The sequence below is a fragment of the Equus asinus genome, chromosome 13, assembly GCF_041296235.1.
Source record: "Equus asinus isolate D_3611 breed Donkey chromosome 13, EquAss-T2T_v2, whole genome shotgun sequence".
In the NCBI taxonomy this organism is placed as follows: Eukaryota; Metazoa; Chordata; class Mammalia; order Perissodactyla; family Equidae; genus Equus; species Equus asinus.
Window position 1 is genome coordinate 54,987,146 of NC_091802.1, and position 17,605 is coordinate 55,004,750.

Genomic DNA, 17,605 nt, shown 5'->3' on the forward strand with positions numbered 1-17,605 from the left:
CCTCTATTTTATGTGGGATGCCGCCACAGCATGGCTTGATGAGCGGTGCTAGGTCCACGCCTGGGATCCGAACCTGTGAACCTCAGGCTGCCAAAGCAGAGCACGCGAACTCAACCACTATGCCACAGTGCCAGCCCCAAGATTTTTTTCTAATGGCAGCATCAGGGGTGAGTGCTACTATTCCACTTCATCCTTTCTAGGAAATGGAGAGAGTGGAAAAAATATTGGAGCCGCACAGAAAAATGTATCCAGTGTTTTCGAGAGATAAGGCATAAGTGGGTCCCTGTGCCCAGACTGTCTTGTTAGGTTCCAAAGAGGGAATCTTCTGGCCGGCCCAGTGGTGCAGCAGTTAAGTGCACACGTTCTGCTTTGGCAGCCCGGGGTTCGCCGGTTCGGATCCCCAGTGCAGACATGGCACAGCTTGGCACGCCATGCTGTGGTAGGCGTCCCACATATAAAGTAGAGGAAGATGGGCACGGATGTTAGCTCAGGGCCAGTCTTCCTCAGCAAAAAGAGGAGGATTGGTGGCAGATGTTAGCTCAGGGCTAATCTTCCTCAAAAAAAAAAAGAATAAAAAAAAAGAGGGAATCTTATGGGCAGAAATGTAATCTTTCTCACAGAGGACACAGTAGTTAGGACTAGTAGTGTTGTGACAATGGTTATAGGAACAGCGAAATTTTCTACAACTTTGAAGCAAAAGATGAGATTGATTTCAGCTGGTTGAATTTTGTTGTCAATTGTTGAGTGTCATTAAGGCTATTATAGTTTTTACTTAATTTCCACCATTCTCCTGATTTTTGATCTATACTCCAATGGGTGCCCATTAAAGGGAATATGTCAGATTCCCAATTGCCAGTTCCATTATTCTGGGAGTCTCCCCACCATAAAGACACATCAAGGGAAGCAACATCATAATGGTTTTCTGAACCCCAGCGAGGTGTGAATTCATGATCAGTGCAATCGTAGAGAAGGGTGAAGTTACAAATATTAAATAAGTGGTAAATAACCCGGAGTTTTTCCAGTGCCATTTAAGTTTTCAACGCACAAGGAAAGATTATGGGTGATTACCCAAATTCAGGTGAGACAGACACCCCGGTAAGCTGGAGGGGTCCAAAGAAGTGAATTAATATCCGGGGCTTGTTTTCCAGAGGGCCGCTGATAGATATTTTCAAAAATGCCATAGGAAAACTCTACGTCTTTTCTGGTTAGATTCCTCCAACCTTCTAACAATAGAGGCCATGCTGCTGGGTCAGGAATATCGTGCGTGTGGTTTGCGCTTGCACATGTCCAGCAATTGGTAAGGCTGGCTCTCAGAGAGTTTCTGTAGAGTTGGGACTAAAGAGTGAGATAGGCTGTGCGAAGTGGATGTGGCTCATTGTATAAGCACCATGAGGCAGCACTCGTCCAGATCCCAGACATTTTGTAGTTAATTAATGGGCAATTTAGTTAAACAATTTTAGATAGTTATTAGGAAAGGATTATTAGAGCTGAATTTCATGATGAGGTTCTAGCTTATTTTACATGAGATTTAGAGGCGGTGAAAACAAGGCGTGAAGTATGAGGTGGCAATGGTCAATAGGGCAGTAAAGGATATTAAGAAGGCAAGTGAAAACAGAAGGAAGGCAATCTGCATCACGTGAGAAGATCGGAGTTGCTCATGGCCTCAGGAGGGTGATTATCGCCGTTATCACGTAGATACATGATTTGTGCATTCCAAGGATTTAAATGGGGAAGACGTAACATTGGGAACTCTGGCCTGGTCCTGTGTCTCAGGTTTTGCCAATCTTGGGATTTGTCGTCTTCTTCTCATCCTGGTTTTGGGGTGTTTGTTTTAGTCACTTGGAGCCAAATATCAGCAACAGGAATTGAAGTCCACTCAGGTGGAGGGGACGTTTTTACATGAATCCCTGGGTTTACTCCGTTTAATTTTGCAGCACGTGGATTAGTCAATAATCGCTGATAAGGGTCTTTCCAACGGGGTAGCAAAGTCTTTATCTGATGCCTTTTCCAATAAGCAAAGTTCCCAGGTTGTAGTCCCCGATCCTTGAGGTCTTCATCTCCTGGGAGCTCACTGTCAAGGGAATTGGTTACCAACTTTTCATTTTTCTAAGTGCCTTAATGAGACCCTGACAATAGTGTAATATGTCCCTCTTAAGTAAAATTTGTTGTTACATTCCTACATTTAATTGCACAGGTCATCCTTTTATTATTTCAAAAGGAGACAGCTGACGTTTACCAAAACATGGGGACCACAAGGAAGTAGGAGGAGTTATTGGGCCTGCCTAGAAGGAATGTTGGCCCTGTGGTCTTGGGGGATGTGAGAGAGGGGGAGGCACAGGTCTGGGAGCCATTGGGGAGGAGGGGGTGGTCCCCTCGCTGGAAATATCCACGGAAACTGTGGCTCACTCAGGGTTAAGTAGAAGTGCACAGACCCGGGGGCCCTGGCCACTGGCAGCTCTGCCTCCCCCCGTGTTTCCATTTTCTGACCAGCTCTAGGAGCAGAATCAAAAAGAAGCTGAACCAGGAAGCAGCGCGGCACAAAGAAAAGCAGAAGCGGGAGCCACAGACACTTGACCCTCCTCCTTGAGGGGACTGAAACATTGGGTCCAGCTGGGGTCTGGCGCAATTGCAGATGACATCTGTGCTGGAGAGATGACCCAGCAGTCCCGGGCTGTGTGGCTGCCTTTAGCTTTGCTGCTTCTCTGGGTCCCAGGTGAGGGGCTGCCCTGGACTAAAACTCTGCCGGGGGGCGGGTCGGTGGGTGGGAGGGGGGGTTTGAGAGACAGGGCCTGCCGCAGGGGAGATGTTACGTGAAGCATCCTGACTTTGGACTCCGTACAGAACTCGGAACGGGGGGCGCTCTGTCCACCAGGTAAGATGGACAGACAGAAGGACCAGAGCCCCGGGAGGGGAAGGGGCGAGGGTCTGTCTCTCCTTCTGCGTCAGCTTGAACTTAGATGAGCCACCGTGGGGCGTGGAGGAGGGGCTTTGTGGGAGAATTATTGCAGGAGGAAAGAGGTTGAGAGGCAGGACGCAGCAGAGTGGGTGGGAGGGTGGCTGCCGCTGAGCGCGCCGAAGGGCCTATGTTTTGACAGGAGGCTCCCTTGCGGGTCACACATCCCAGGCAGGGTGTAGAGGAAGCATGGGGACTGGAGAGCAGCAGGCCATGGTCTCAGGGACATGGAGGTGTACGGCCAGGGCAGCTCAGGGGATGGGGGCCTGGGTGCCAGGGGGTCAGTCATGTCCAAGAAAGGGAGATGGGGACAGCGGGGAGAGGAAGGGGGTGAGAAGGCAGCAGAGGGCAGAGAAACTTTCTCCGGGGAGAAGATAAACCCTCCTATTCGTCCATTAGGGGAATTTATCCACCGTGCCTCTCAATAGTGTTCACGGCTCTCCCCAGTCAGGTCCTACAGTCTGATTGGGTTTATTCCTAGGATACTTTAAATCTTTTTGGTTGTTTTGCTTATAAATTGCGTGTTTTCTTTGATTCTTTTGCTAACCAATTGTTTATAGGAAAGCTATGGCTTTCTGTGTATTAATTTGGAAACTGGTCATCCTCTCCCCATTCATTTGTCTACTGACTTCTTGGGTTTTCTTGTGTTTTCATGGGATCTGCCCTCACTGAGCTCTCGGTTCCTTTCCCCTGTCTGTCTCTAGTCCCCTGTCTGAACTATTAAGGTGGTGAATTATATTAAGAGATTCGTCCCAGGGCCCGCATGGTGGTGCAGTGGTTAATTTGGCGCACTCTGCTTCGTGCGCCCTGGCTTCGCAGGTTCAGATCCCCAGTGCAGATCTAGCACCGCTGGTCAAGCCACACTGTGGTGGCATCCCACACAAGATAGAGGAAGATTAGCAAGAGATGTTAGCTCAGCAACAATCTTCCTCACCAAAAAAAAGAGATTTGGCCCAATTTTAGTCTTGATACTAAGCTGACTTCACGAAAAGAATGAGGGAGGTTTTCCTCTTTCTATATTCTCTGCAAATGCTTAAATAAAACTGGAATTGTTTGTTCCTTGAAGGTTTGAGAGAACTAGCTTGTGAAACTGTCTGGGTTTGACTCCTTTTTTTTTCTCGAAAGGGAAATAAATCTTTTTTTTTTTTGCATTTTTCCACCAGTTTTATTGGGGTATAATTAACAAGCAACAATTGTGTATGTTTCTGGTGTACACGTGATGTTTTGATATATGTCTACATTGTGACACGATGACCACGTCACCTCACATAGTCAGCGCTGGGAAAGGACTGTCTGATATCACTCATCGTTATTGGTCTACGTTAAAAACTCTATTCTGGGCCAAGATTGGCAACTTATATTTTCCTAGAAAATCATGAGTTTCATCCAAGTTTACAGGCTCATTTGTAGAGACTTGAAAATTACCCTGGTTGTTTTTCTCTTTAATCGTGTGGGTGTAGCTTCTCCCTTTTTCTTGATTTGGCCACCCACCAGACTGTCTGTTTTATTGTCTGTCTCTCCCAGAAGAAAAATCAGTTTTTTAATGTACGTACTAATTCCGCTGTTCTTCTGTTTCCTAATTCGCCGATTCCTGCCTTGGCTTTACTCTTTCTTTCCTCCTGGGTTGGGTGTGTACGCACCTGTTCCTCTCCTGACTCCTTGAGTTGGGGATTGGTTCCTTTATCTGGGATTCAGTGGGCTGAGACTTTGTGATCCTAAAGGAAAATGTTAGGACAACAGAGGCACATCCTGGTAGAAGAGGTTTGGAAACAGTGAGGCCCCCGGCCACGGCCTGGGTGGTCTCCGGTCTCCTGTGTTTCTGGCCAGCGGGGGTGATAGGTGTTGGACCCGTGAAGGCAGAGAGGAGCAAAATGGGGAGGGTTGTACGTAAGTGTTATCGTTCCAGGTCAGTGGGGGGAGTAAGCTGAAGGTTTTCTGACCCTCCCCCCACCCCCATCTCTAAGTTATAATGTCACCTTCACAGGTGCAGAATCTTTTGGCAGAAATGGTGACATTTTTTCACCCAAGATTTCAGTTGTGGGATGTCCTCAAAAGGGTGGTTTATTTTTGTTGTTGCTAAGAGGAGAAAAGTGAGTCAGGAGAGAGAGACAGAGAGAGAGATGGAAAAACAGAAAGAGAAAGAGAAAGAAGCAGAGAGAGAGACAGAGGGAGACGGACAGACAGACACCGGGAGAGAGAGAGAGGAAGAGAGAGAGAAAGAGACAGAGAAAAGGACAGAGAGACAGAGAGAAACAGAGAGAGAGGGACAGACAGACACAGAGAGAGAGACAGAGAGAGCACGTAAAGGGGAGTGACACTGGAGACAGACAGGAAGGGTGGTCTGGGTGGGCGTGATGGGGTCGCCCAGATCAGGGAAGGGAGCCAAGACCCGGGCAGAGAAGGATAATTCACAGCTGAGGAGAGGGAGGGAATTACGTTAGGACGTGGGGACCAACAACAGCATCTGGAGTGAAGGAAGGCTGGAACAGACATTTAGGTATTAAGTATTTGAGATGTGTCAATTGTAGTGGTTTGTTTTTCTAGAAAATCACAATTCATCCAGCTTCACACATTTCCCTGGAGAGAATTTCTGCAAAGTACCATCTCAATTCTTTCCATTTTCTCTGTATCTGTGGTTATTTTCTCTTTTCATTTCTGAATTTGGCCAGACAGAGGGCTATCTATTTTTATTAGATTGAATCTTATAAAATTCCTGTTTTCTTGGTCAAAAATAGTTGAATATCAGCAATTTCATATGGTTCAACCGAATGTTATTTGCCAGGCATTTTACACCCATTCTTTCATTCAATGCCCCCAAATGCCATATGAGGCCTGTAAATTTTCACTACTTTACAGATGAGGCATCTGAAGTTCAGAGAGGTTGTGTAACTTGTCTCAGAACACACAGCTGATGTGTCATAGAGCCGAGACGTGAACCCAGCTGCTTCTGATGTCCTTTCCACTTCGCCTTGGCAATGGCTAGTGATCTCAGTAACACGTGTGACAGGCTTGGGGAGGCCTTCTCTGCAGGGCATCTGCACGCTCAGGAGAGGAGGTCCTGAGGGGCCCCTGGGAGAGGGACTGACTGGAGCTTGTGGCCAGCTTTGGGCAGCTGTGGGCATAGATCCAGGATGGGGTAGAGGAGGGGCTCACGATGAAGTATTTATTGAGGGCTTACTACGCGCCAGGCACTTGTGGACACGGAAGATACGAGAAGGAGGCCCCTGCCCTCCTGGAGCCACATTTGAGAGGTCTCAGAGTCTTCAAGTGAGGGATTTAAGAACCTGGAAAAGCAAGTAAAATTAAGGAGTCCTAACTCTAGGAAAAGAGAGCCAGCCACACCTCCCCCACACGCCAATTTGGGGGCCTGACCACAGAATCATGAGGGCGGCAAGGGGCTGTGCGCACAGCGCCCGGGGCAGTGTGTCCTCCGCTTGGTGGCCAATGTCAGCTTCACGCGCACCTTCCTCTCCCAGTTCCTCCTCTAAGGACGTTTGGGAAAATGCAGACATAAATCTTGGAAATAAAGAACGACCTTCCTTGAAAATTAAGGCTACAGGAGCTGGGCAAACGGAAGTAAGACCCAGGAAGAAATGAGGCCTGTTATCAGTCAACTTTTTGTGTGTGGGAATGACTTTTTATCCACAAAATTTACTAAGCGTGTCCAGTGTTTTTGTGAACTCGTGGCAGCCCTCTTTCTGCCCTGTTCGTACCCCCTTGGTGGGACAGACAGTCTGTGAGCAGTTCCTCACAATCCTGAGATGCTCAGGGCTTGGGGGGGGGGGGGCCCGTGGGGGAGGGGAGAGCAGGGTGCTTGGGGGCGAGTTCTTATGGTCCGGGCAAGCGTGGACGTGGGAGGGCTCAGTGAGGGGCGGGAAGGGCAGCAGGAAGGGAGGTTGGGGTCCAGAGGGAGGGGCTGCTGTGGTCAAAGTCTTGGGGGTGACAGACAGGAAGGGGAGGGCACTCAAGGTGTGATCTGGCTGATGGGGGCAGTGATGTGAGATGGGGGGATTTTGAGAGGGGTGACCCCCAGGGTGCCCCAGACCCAGGCCCATCTGATGAGGAGCTGGGACTCGCCTGTGTTTTCCAGGCTCTCTGTCTCTGAGTGGCCCCAGAACTGTGACCGGCACCGTGGGGGGATCCCTGAGCGTGCAGTGTCGGTACGAGCAGCAATTCAGAAAACATAACAAATACTGGTGCCAAAACTCACATTTGCCACCGTGGAAGACGAAGATTGTGGAAACCACAGAGTCAGAGAAAGAAGTGAGGAGCGGCCGCGTGTCCATCAGGGATCACCCCAAAAACCTCACCTTCACCGTGACCTTGGAGAACCTCACAGAGGCTGACATAGGAACTTACTGGTGTGGGATCAATAAACCATGGCATCAAGGAAATTTTCTTGACCCCACCTTCAAGGTTGAGGTGTCAGTGTTGCCAGGTGAGCTGTACGCACCCTCTCCCCTTGTACCAGCACCAGGGCCACCTGAAGAGGCTCAAGTGGGAATAGCCGAGGCGCCAATCAGATCAGAGACTTGGAGCAAACTATGAGTGTGTGTGTGAGTGTGTGTGTGAGTGTGTGAGAGAGAGAGGAAGGGAGTGAATGAGCCCTGATGCCTGCTGCAGGAGCTGCACCTCCGCTCTGTCTGAGGGATGGGAAGGTGCTTCTTGGGCAAGGGGAGGCAGAGAGCGCAGAGCTGGCAGAGGAGAGAGGAGGGTGCTGTGGGTCAGCCCCGCAGAAGCCGGAGCTGCCGGGGCAGGTGGAGAACTGCAGTGTAGACAGACGTCTCTGGCAGGCAGCATGTGGCTGGGGCGGCTGAGGTGACTCAGGGGCCCTCTGGAGGGCCCTGACCTCCTCGGCAAGGTGGCATCAGGACTGTTGGGGGTGGTACCAGTGTCCTGTCTGGAGTTGCTCCCTTGGCCCAGGAAGGTCCTGGGGAGACTTTGGGCCCAGGGTCCTCCATCCTGCCTCTGTCCTGAGTGAGTATTTTGTGTGAAATCAAACTAAAATGGATTGGCGAGAGCCAGAAGAGAGATCCCTGGCTCTGACTTGTGTTTCTGTAGCAGCCCCAACATCAGCCCCAAAGTCGGCGCCAACGTCAGCCCCAACTACAAGTATCTCCGTAACCACAAGCTCGACCATCACCACCCCGGCCACCGTGAGCGCCACCCTCAGCGGGAGCAGCCAGGAGGGACTGCAGCAGAACCAGGGCTGGGGGTAAGGCATCCTAGTCCCCGTGTCCTGGAGGGGCCCCCTCCTTGAGAGGAGCTCAGGGCGGGCACCTCCCACTGCACCAGGTGGAGGCCTCTGGCTCCCTTTGGGCCAGGCCCAGGCTGGAAGCGCAGTGTCCGTCTCTTAGCCTGGGTTATTGAGGCCACGCTGGACCTGCCCTGGGCTCCGAGAGAGGGCTCAGCCGGGCAGAAGCTGGGGGTGGACGGAAGGAAAGTAACAGTTAGTGAAGCTGATGACGTCCTACCAGGCGTGTGCTCAGGGCCTTACCTGAGAGTTCTCATTTGGTCCCGGCTGCAACCCTGTGCCGTCACCGCCGTCATTTTACAGATGAGTGAACCGAGCTTGGAAAGGTTAAGTGATTTTCCAGGTAGTGTAGCTACGAGAGGCAGGCTGGGCTTCCAGCCCAGCTTTATGTGATTCCCAAGTCTTAGGTTCTTCCTTCTAAACTCGTGATTCTTGAGCTTTCTGGGTCACAAACCCCCAGGAGAATCTGACATTTGTAGACCCTCTTCCTAGAAAAATACACGCAGTCACAAACCATTTCCGGGATTCACAGACTCCCTGTGCTGACCCCACCTGGTTCCGGCACTGACCACCCGGGGTTAGCTCGGACCCCATAGATGAAGGGCTCAGGCCCACAGACTGCCTGACTCCAGATGCCAGAGCACTTTGGGGATCCCCAGGCCACCACATTTCTGACCAGTTGGCTACAAATTTGTGGGTTCCCATGATCCCTTGGGTTTGGTAATTGTTTGGATAACTCAGAACGCAGGAAAGTGCCAAACTTAGAATTACAGTCTTATCATAAAGGATAAAGGTCATGACCAGCCAAGTGAAGGGACGCGTAGGGTGAGGTCTGGGAGGGTCCTGAGCACAGAGCTTCCGTGCCTTCTCCCGGGGGAGTCAGGAGACAGCACCCTCCTGGGACATTGTGTTCACCCAGCAGGAAGCTCCCCCAAGCTTCGGTGTCCAGAGGTTTTTCGGATTTCCTTATGCAGGCATGGTTGATTGAATCATTGGCCACGTGGTTGAACTCGGTCTCCAGCCCCCTCCACTTCCTGAAGGTCACGCTGCCTCAGGGCCCCAAATCTCTGACCACATGGTTGGCCCCCATCCTGAGTCATCTCATCTCTTAGCATAAACTCGGGTGTGATCATCGGGACTCATGAATAACAAAGACACTCCTTTTTCTAGAGAAAATCCTAGGATTTAGGGCCTCCCTCCCAGGAGCCAGGTGCAAAGGCCAGTCAGATTTTTTATCATATGTTGCCCCAAAAGCCCATCCACTGGCTTCTGACCAACCTGAGTGACAATCTTAATATCAGAGAAGGTGAAACTCAGGCCCCAAACATACCACTTCCAGAAGCGGCCTGCAGATACACACGTGGGGGTCAGAGCTAGGTTTTGTGGGGCCTGAAGCCTGTGCAATTTGGGGGGGAGGCGAGGTACATCTTTAAGAAAAAGACCAGAACGTTATGAATGAAAACTAGGCATGAAAGAAGCGGCCTGAGCAACTGAGGGGTCCGAAACCTAAGCCATGTCAGCTTCCCAGTGAATCTGCTGTTTCTCGTCCAAGTGTGGAGTGGTGGAGCTACACGGGGAAGTTTGGCAGCAAAATTTGTAATTGCAAAAGACTCGGGGAGATGCCCATTAAAAAGGAAGAGTTCAATAAGTTATGATCCCTTCATGCAATGGAATACTATGCAGCTGTAAAAAAGGGCAAGGGACTTCTTTATGCACTGACATGGAAAGATCTCCAAGAAGGATTTTTAAGTAAAAAACTAGTGTTTATGCTGTGCCTCCTTTGTGTGAAAAAAGGGGGAAAATGATGTACCTTCATATTTCCTTGGATCTGAATAAAGAGCTTCTAGAAGGTTCCTAAGTATACTGCGTATGTGTATGTGGGGTAAATTGGGTAGATGGGGATGTGTAGAAAGGAGACTTTATACCGTCTGCTTCTTTAATGTGGCCTTATCTTTGAAACAAAGGAGGGAAGGCAGGACGCCCTGCCCCACCTACCCCATCCTGTGTCTCCCCTCCAGGCTCCAAGTGCTGCTCTCTCTGTTGGCAGTTCTGCTGCTCCTGTTGGCGGGGACCTCACTGCTGGCCTGGAGGATGGTTCAGAGACTGGCCAAAGGTGAGTTAGCTCCCTGCTTCCCCTGGCCCCCCAGGACGGACAGGCCCTGACCACACCCTCCCGTCTTTGAGGCCCTGTGTCCTTGTTCTCCAGGATGGGCATTGAAGGCACACCCTCAGACCGTATATCCTGGGTGACCCCAGAGGGAAGACCCCAGAGGAGGGGTCCCTGGTAGGGCGGATACAGGCTGTGGGAGCCGGCTCCCTAGAAGGAGCCCTTCCCCATGGTGGGGCCTGGGGTGGATGCCCGTGAAGCAGTGCCCCTCTTCTGTTTAAAACCCTTCCATGACCTCCCACACCCTCAAAAGTCCAGGCCCCTAAGGACACTCAAGACCCTCCACAATCTGGCCCTGCCCACCCCTCCTGCCCATGACACCAGCCGTTCCCAACTTCTTGTCACTTGGCAAGAGCTGTGACCTCAGTTTCCCCTTCTGCGGCTGCTCTGGGCACCCTGTTTCCTGGGCTCACTGCTGGTGGGCCCTGAGGGCTGCCCTCAGACTTCATTTCCTCTGGGACCTTTTCCTGACCCCCCAAAGAGTAGCTTGGGGGCCCCTCCTGGGTGTACCCCACAGCCCTTTTCACACCAGATTGCCACCGCCTGCTTCCTTGCCTGCCTCCCCACAGCCCTGCAACTCCTCGAGATCAGGGACCATGACTGGAGAAGGCGCACAATCAGTATTTGTTGAATTAATGTGTTAATTACTATCTCCACCCGCAACAGGCACCCCAGGAAGCTCCAGGCATCCTGTGGTCCAGGCGCTCCCCTCCGAGCTCAGAGTAAAAGGGAGAGCTCGTATGGTGCACCCGGCACCCTGTCTGGCACTCAGTAAATAGGAGCTCCATAAACACTGATGAGCGAATTAAATAAATAGAAGGACAGAGGAGCGCGTGGAGTCGTGGCCTTCTTGTCGCTGGCTGGAGGCCTAGCTGTGAGCTGTCAGGGAGCAGATTTCTGCCTGAGATGGAGTGAGAGCCTTATGGTTCCCCCCTGTGCTAAGAGTTCTTGATTCCAAGAGCAGAGGGTCCTCAGGGGGATGTTTGTCCATTTTCCAAAGGCTACAGTGAGATGGGGGTGGGGGGAGAAAGGGCTGCTCCCCCCACAGCTGCATCGCTCACGGGAGCCGGTGGTGCTGGGGGCCGGGCCGGGGGACCACGGCCTTACTCTCACCTCCAGCCCACCATGGGGCCCAGCCTCTGCCCCCAGCACGGCTCAGGCCTTCGTAGAGAGATCAGCTTAAGCACATCTGTGATTGACAGGTGGAGGGAAACCACTTCCCCTTCCCCACGGCCCTTCCCGGATCACTTCTGGGCATGCTCCTTCTCCACCTCGGCCGCGTGGACGCTGCTGACCACAGGGGGATTTTCCCAGCCCGGATTGCCTCAGATCTGTGGGCCCCAAAGTTCTCCATGGTGCCCTTTCACCTAGAAAGCCTCCCCTTATAAAAAGGGGATATGCGATTGCTGTAGAAAATTCGAAAAAGAAGAAGGAAGTGAATTCCCTGTAATATATGAACTCCTGCTCCCCAGAAAGAACCAACCACTGATGTTTGAGATGCGAACTTCTGGTCTTTTTCTGATGCAGATATGATTTCTTAGAACGTTTGCTTCATACCATCATGCCTCTTTTAAGCCTATTCTTTTTTGTGCTTAACATATTGTATGACTTTCCCTGCTGTTAAATGCTCTTCTAAAAGCCCCTGATGGCAGAGTTCACTGGCGTGGGGTTACCACGTTTAACTCATGCTCTGTGACAGGAGGAAGGCTTTCTGTCCAAAAACTCTGGCTCTCCCGCCCCAGCGTTGTAAGTCTCAGATCCTGCATCTTGACCGCCTCCTCTCACACCAGCCTGACACCCGCCCTTCACACCTGCTCACAGCTCTTCCCCTCAGCCCACTCACTCCCTCGCTCACACAGCAAGGCTGTCCTGAGCACCTACTGTGCGCCAGGCCCTGGGACCAGCGTAGACTTGGTCCCACCTTCAGTCCAGTTTCCCATCCAGCTGGCTACCGCCGAACTTTCTCAATGCCGCGTTCCTCCCCTGGCGGTGGACTCCCGTCTCTTCCCCACCAGTCTCGTTCGTCCTTCTCATCAGAGCAGCCGTCCGGGCCGAGGAGAGGGAGGGTGGCCTGGAGCCTGCATGCGGCATTTGGAACAGGATGTGTTCCCACCTCAGAGCATCCGGTGGCATGTTCTGCTAAGTCAACTGATAGGGCTCAGTCCACACTTCTGTCATATGTGGACTTGTGTCTCCTGACTATGGTATCTCACTTTTGACTTTGGGGTTCCTTGAGGGGTGAGCAATGTCTCTCCCTGTGGCATCTAGTGCAGTGGACTCTGGGGTTGCCTGGCCACACACCTACACCAAGGGTGTGTGCATCGCCCGCTGCCCACCTGCTCCTGGGGCCCTGTGTTGGAAGGGCCAGGGGTGCACAGAGCGGTGCTCGGAGCCGGGACTCCTGCAGGGCAGCGCTGCAGGTGCCAGAAGCAAGGGGCTGTGCTGCCTGAGCTGTGACCCTCAGAACGACAGGGCCTCCTGTCCGAGAGGGACAGACCCCCAGGCAAGGGGTGGGAACAGATAACCCTGGTGACTTCTCATGGATGGTGCCATGCTAGGTCTCTGCAAGGACAGGTTCTTATTTTTCTTTTTCAACTTCTTTAGGGCTTGTTAAAACATAAATTGCTGAACTCCATCCCCAGCATTTCTGATTCAATACATCTGGGATTGGGCCTACAGATCTACACTTTTTTTCTTTTTTGTAAGATTGGCACTGAGCTAACACCTGTTGCCAATCTTCCTCTACTTCTTTTTTTAGGAAGATTAGCCCTGAGCTAACATCCATGCCCATCTTCCTCTATTTTATGTGGAACACCTGCCACAGCATGGCTTGACCCGAAGTGCATATGTCCACCCCCCCGGATCCAAACCGGGGAACCCCAGCCTGCTGAAGCGGAATGTGTGAACTTAATTTCTGTGCCACCAGGCTGGCCCCCAATCTAACTCTACTTTGTGTGTGGGACGCCGTCACAGCCTGGCTTGATGAGTGGTGTGTAGGTCCATGCCTGGGATCTGAACCTGCAAACCCTGGACCACTGAAGGAGAGCGCACGAACTTAACCACTACACCGCCGGGCCAGTCCCTACATTTTTTTTATTGTGGCAAAAAGCACCTAAAATTTGCCCTCTTAAGCATTCTTAAGCTTAGCGTTCAGTAGTGTCAAGTATATTCACATTGTTGTGAAGGAGCTCTCCAGAACTTTTTCTTCTCGCCGTCAGGTCTTCCTAAATGGGAGTCTTTCCTTTCTGTCTTCTCCCACCTGGAGACATTTTCATGAGTGGCTGTTTCGAGAACTAGCTTTCTTCAGCCCCTCTCCCCAAGCTGGAGCCATCCTGCTTGTTGGATTATTCACTCGCTCACTCATTCATTCATGTCCTCATTCACTAATTCACCCATTTAACAAACCCTTGAGACCCTGCCGTGCTGCGGACCTGACATGAAAGGTCCTCAGGGCTGAAATCTCTAGGGAAAGGGTCGTTCTCCAGACAAATAGAAGGGATCCCATCCCTGCCCTTATTCTGGGACTCAACCTCCTTACTCTCCTCTTGTATCTTTAGCTGGCGAGACTCCAGAGCCAGCCCAGACCCCCAGTCAGGTAAGAAGAGCTGCAGCAGGAGGTGTGTCGGGGCGGCTAGGGGAGCACAGAGATGTTGGGGGTTGGATATTCCCATCAGCCAGTGGAGGTCTGCATGGGTCATCAATGCGTGGAGAGGGGTGCTCACCCAGAGTGGGAAGAATGACCCCTGGGAGATCTGGTCCCTGGGTCTTGTTGAGAGCCATGGCCAGTCTGTCCCCTCCCCCCAGGGAAAGTGGAATGAGAGAGGGTTCTCCCAGCCTGGCCACTGATCTGGGGAGCATTCAAATACTGCCCAGAGTGGGAGATGGGGGAGGCAGGGTGGCAAGGCTGCAGAGAGGCAGAGGCCCCTCTGGGCTGGACCACAGAGGGGCTCCATGGACAGCTGCCGAGCCCCCACACATCCTGCCCCCTCAGGCTGCCCCACAGAGCGAGCCCTGCTATGAGAATCTGGAGCTGCAGATGTGTCCCCTTCGGGAAGAGCCCATGAGGCCAAGGCAGCCGGAGGTGGTGTACAGCACGGTGGTGAGTACCAGAGCCCGGCTCCCAGCATGGGAGGATCTTAAGGTGGCGGCAGGCAGAGAGGGAAGTGAGGGGCTGGCTTGGTGGTCTTGTGCCTCTGCAGGACAGGGCCACACAGAAAATGGGGCAAGTGAAGATTTTGTCAGAGCAGACATCCTTAGAAGGGCTGGGTGTCATTGTGGCTGGGGGGTGGGAGATGAAGGGGCTATTGGGCTAGCCAGGGAATATGGCCCTGATAGTCAATAAAGTACAGCATTTATTAAGCACCTACTGTATACCATACACCCAATGTTAGAGTCTGTGATTTCTCACCGTTTTGGTCTCATCATCTCTTTGCTATCAACTCTGCTTTTCAGGTTTTTATCAAAGACATCTTGTAGGTCGTCGCATAGGCGCAGCCACTGTAAAGTGGAATAATGGAAGAGGCTGCCCCCAGTGTCGAGACCCATTAGTGGAAGAGTTCAGGCAGAGCCCGGGGGAGTGGTGGAGAAGACAGGGGAGAGATTTAAGCATCAGACAGGGAGCTGCATGGGGAGACTTCCAAGGCCCCCCTGGCCTGTGAGCCAATTGAGACGTCTCAGATACATTATGTGATGCCATCGAGGGCTGGTGTCAGGGTGACAGGTCACCAGAGCTGCTGGTCTGTCTGGAAAAGGGACCCAACTTCCTGGGATATGTCCACCCTGGCATCATTCTCCTGGGCTCCTTCTCCTGCACCATGTGGCGGAATGCGGGATCCCTTCTAGGTCCCCAGGAGGCCCTGCCCCTGCCCAACCTCAGGCTACTGTGTGTGTGAGGATGAGGTGTGGCCTGGGACCCCAGGGGCCTGGTGCCATTCACCAGGGCCTCTGAGCAGCTGGCACAGCCTGGTGACACTCTAAGGGCTCCTGGCCAAGTGTCTGAAGGTTCCCTGCGAAGGACTAACTGGATTCCTTCCTCATGTGACACTTGCTCATGTCCACACAGCCGTGTGGCCCTGGGACTAGCAATGGCTTGGTTTTCTAGCTTGGTGACTCATGGTCTCAGAGTGATTTGTGGCCTGGTCCTTCTCTTCTGCCTGCCCCCATGGTCCAAGTCAGGCCTTGTGTCCACAGCTCAGTGAGTTAGTCACAGAGCGTCACAGCCAACGCAGGAGCCCCTGGGCCGGTCTGGGCTCTACCTGGAGGGCCACCAGTGCTCTGCAGACTTCTCTGAGGCCTCAAAAGGGACCCATGGGCTGCTTCGTTCCCAGGACATTTCCTCAAGAGGAGCACAGAGGCTGTGTTGGGGGAGCCTCACCAATTCCTGTAAACCTCTAGGGGCCTCAGTCTCCTCTTTGTAGAGTAGAACACCCTGGGTCAGGCCCAGGACCCCGGGGAGGCCCTGGCTGTGATGCCTGGACCTTTGTGCCATGACTTGACCAGGTCAGGTGGAGCAGGTGGGTGGACAAGGTCTCAGAGCCCAGTCTTTGTGAGAGAAAGAGGCCAGGACAGTGGGGAAGGCTGGAGTTCCCCCAGCGGAGCCTCTCCAAGACCCGTTGGGGGTCCCCCTCTCCATGCTAAGCTGGGCATCCGTCCTTCCTCCGCCTCTCCTGAGCCTCCGGTCTCTCTGCAGGCAACCTCGGGGGGAGAGCTTCACTACAGCTCCGTGGTGTTTGACGGCCGGAGTCGGGGTTCCGAGGCCCATAGGATTCCCTCCCAGAGGTCGCCAGAGAAGGAGCCAGAGTACAGCGTGATTAAGAAGAGATAAGCCCGCGTCTCCGGCCTCGCCGTCTGGAGGTCTCTGTGGGCCACATGGCCGGCCCCCTCCACCCTCACCCACGCCCCCTTCAGCCTGCCCTCCTCACTGGTGACCCACAAGGCCTCTGGGCTCCCTCGGGCTGTCCCCCTTGCACCATCAGCCCAACTGGCTTCATTGAGGACGAGCGAGAGGGGACGGGGTTCCAGAGGGGCCTGTGGGAAACCCTCCCACCGTGTTGTTGCATCTTTCCTCGCTTTCTCTGGTTCCTTCCAGCTCGGTGCGTGCAGGACAGGAGCCCAGTCCCTCACGGCTCCAGGAAAAGATGTGGCTCGTGCAGGATGGTACCTAGGAATAGCTTTGTAAACCCCAGCCCCGTGGAAGTGTCTGGGATCTCTGGGGAGTGGACAGCCGGGAGAGAGCCAGGAGAAGGCAGAGGCACTGAAGATGGGTCCCCCTCACCTCACAGACAAGGACACTGAGTCCAGAGAGGAGAGGTTTATCTGTGGCTCCAGAGCCAGCAGTGGGCAGCGTCCTCGGTTCCTCTGGACTCTTAGATAGTTTATTTTTAATATGAGATACAATAAAGTTTAAAATACCTTGAGAGAGGAAAAAGTTATTTAAACAATGCCTGCTATGCGTGTGCAACCCTGTATTAAGGAAAGTTCCTGGCTTTGATCCCAAATGAGCACAGAGAAGTTTGGAGGATCCGAGGGGCTGGGGACATCCTGAGGGACATCGCCACTGGGCGGGAGAGGGACAGTCACAGCTGATGGTCTCCACGCTGCAGAGCGAGGCAGAGTTTGCTCGTCTGGAGATTTTAAACTCTGCCGACAGTCCGACTCTCTCCGAACCCGCCTCCCACCCTCTCGCTGTGCGGAATCTCAAGGATCCTCCTTCAACTCTTCACAATGTTTTCACCTGTTTTAAGTAAATGACAGTCAAAAACAAGGGCTGGATTTCACTTAAGTCGAGGGTTTTTGACCACTGACATTACAACCCAACTGTGCCTTTTGAGTAATTTTCTCTGAAATGTGGGCCCATCGCTTTCAGAAGATTCTTCACGGGGTAAATGGCCATCAGAGGGTGGAGAGGCACTGCTCTGGCTGGTGTCTCCTTTTGATTTTTAATTATTTGTGTGTGTGTGTGTGTGTGTCTGCATGTGAGTCATTCCAAACACTTCCTCTCTCTCTTTACTAATGTTGTGAGGTGCAAAGGGGAAACACACACACACACACACACAGCACGGCCTCGCTGTGTGTGGACAGGGCCCAGAGAGGCCGAGCGTCATCAGCAGGCCAGCGGGTGCAGTTCCCAGAGCCCCGGGATGCTCTCAGCTCGCCCTAGGTTCCTTCTGCCTGAAGGGAGCAGTGGGCAGCGTCTTCTCTATTCATCTACCCCCAACATGAGCAGCTGGGG

The 17,605-nt window shown here is 52.6% G+C and overlaps 1 protein-coding gene across 6 annotated transcripts; it reads left to right on the forward strand.

Moving 5' to 3' along the window:
• The first annotated feature begins 2,208 nt into the window (after nt 1–2,208).
• Nucleotides 2,209–16,801, forward strand: CD300A (CD300a molecule). Of its 6 annotated transcripts, none has more exons than XM_070483556.1 (8): nt 2,517–2,713; nt 7,044–7,391; nt 8,018–8,168; nt 10,226–10,320; nt 13,932–13,969; nt 14,366–14,473; nt 16,064–16,227; nt 16,463–16,801. In XM_070483556.1, the coding sequence occupies exons 1-7, from the start codon at nt 2,653–2,655 to the stop codon at nt 16,196–16,198; spliced, it is 936 nt and encodes a 311-aa protein (XP_070339657.1). In that variant the 5' UTR covers nt 2,517–2,652; the 3' UTR covers nt 16,199–16,227; nt 16,463–16,801. The 6 variants fall into 6 exon arrangements, with proteins under 6 accessions (XP_070339656.1, XP_070339654.1, XP_044601688.2 ...); XM_070483554.1 differs by having other exon boundaries at nt 2,519–2,713; nt 8,015–8,168; XM_070483555.1 differs by having other exon boundaries at nt 2,209–2,713; nt 16,064–16,801.
• Nucleotides 16,802–17,605: the final 804 nt, after the last annotated feature.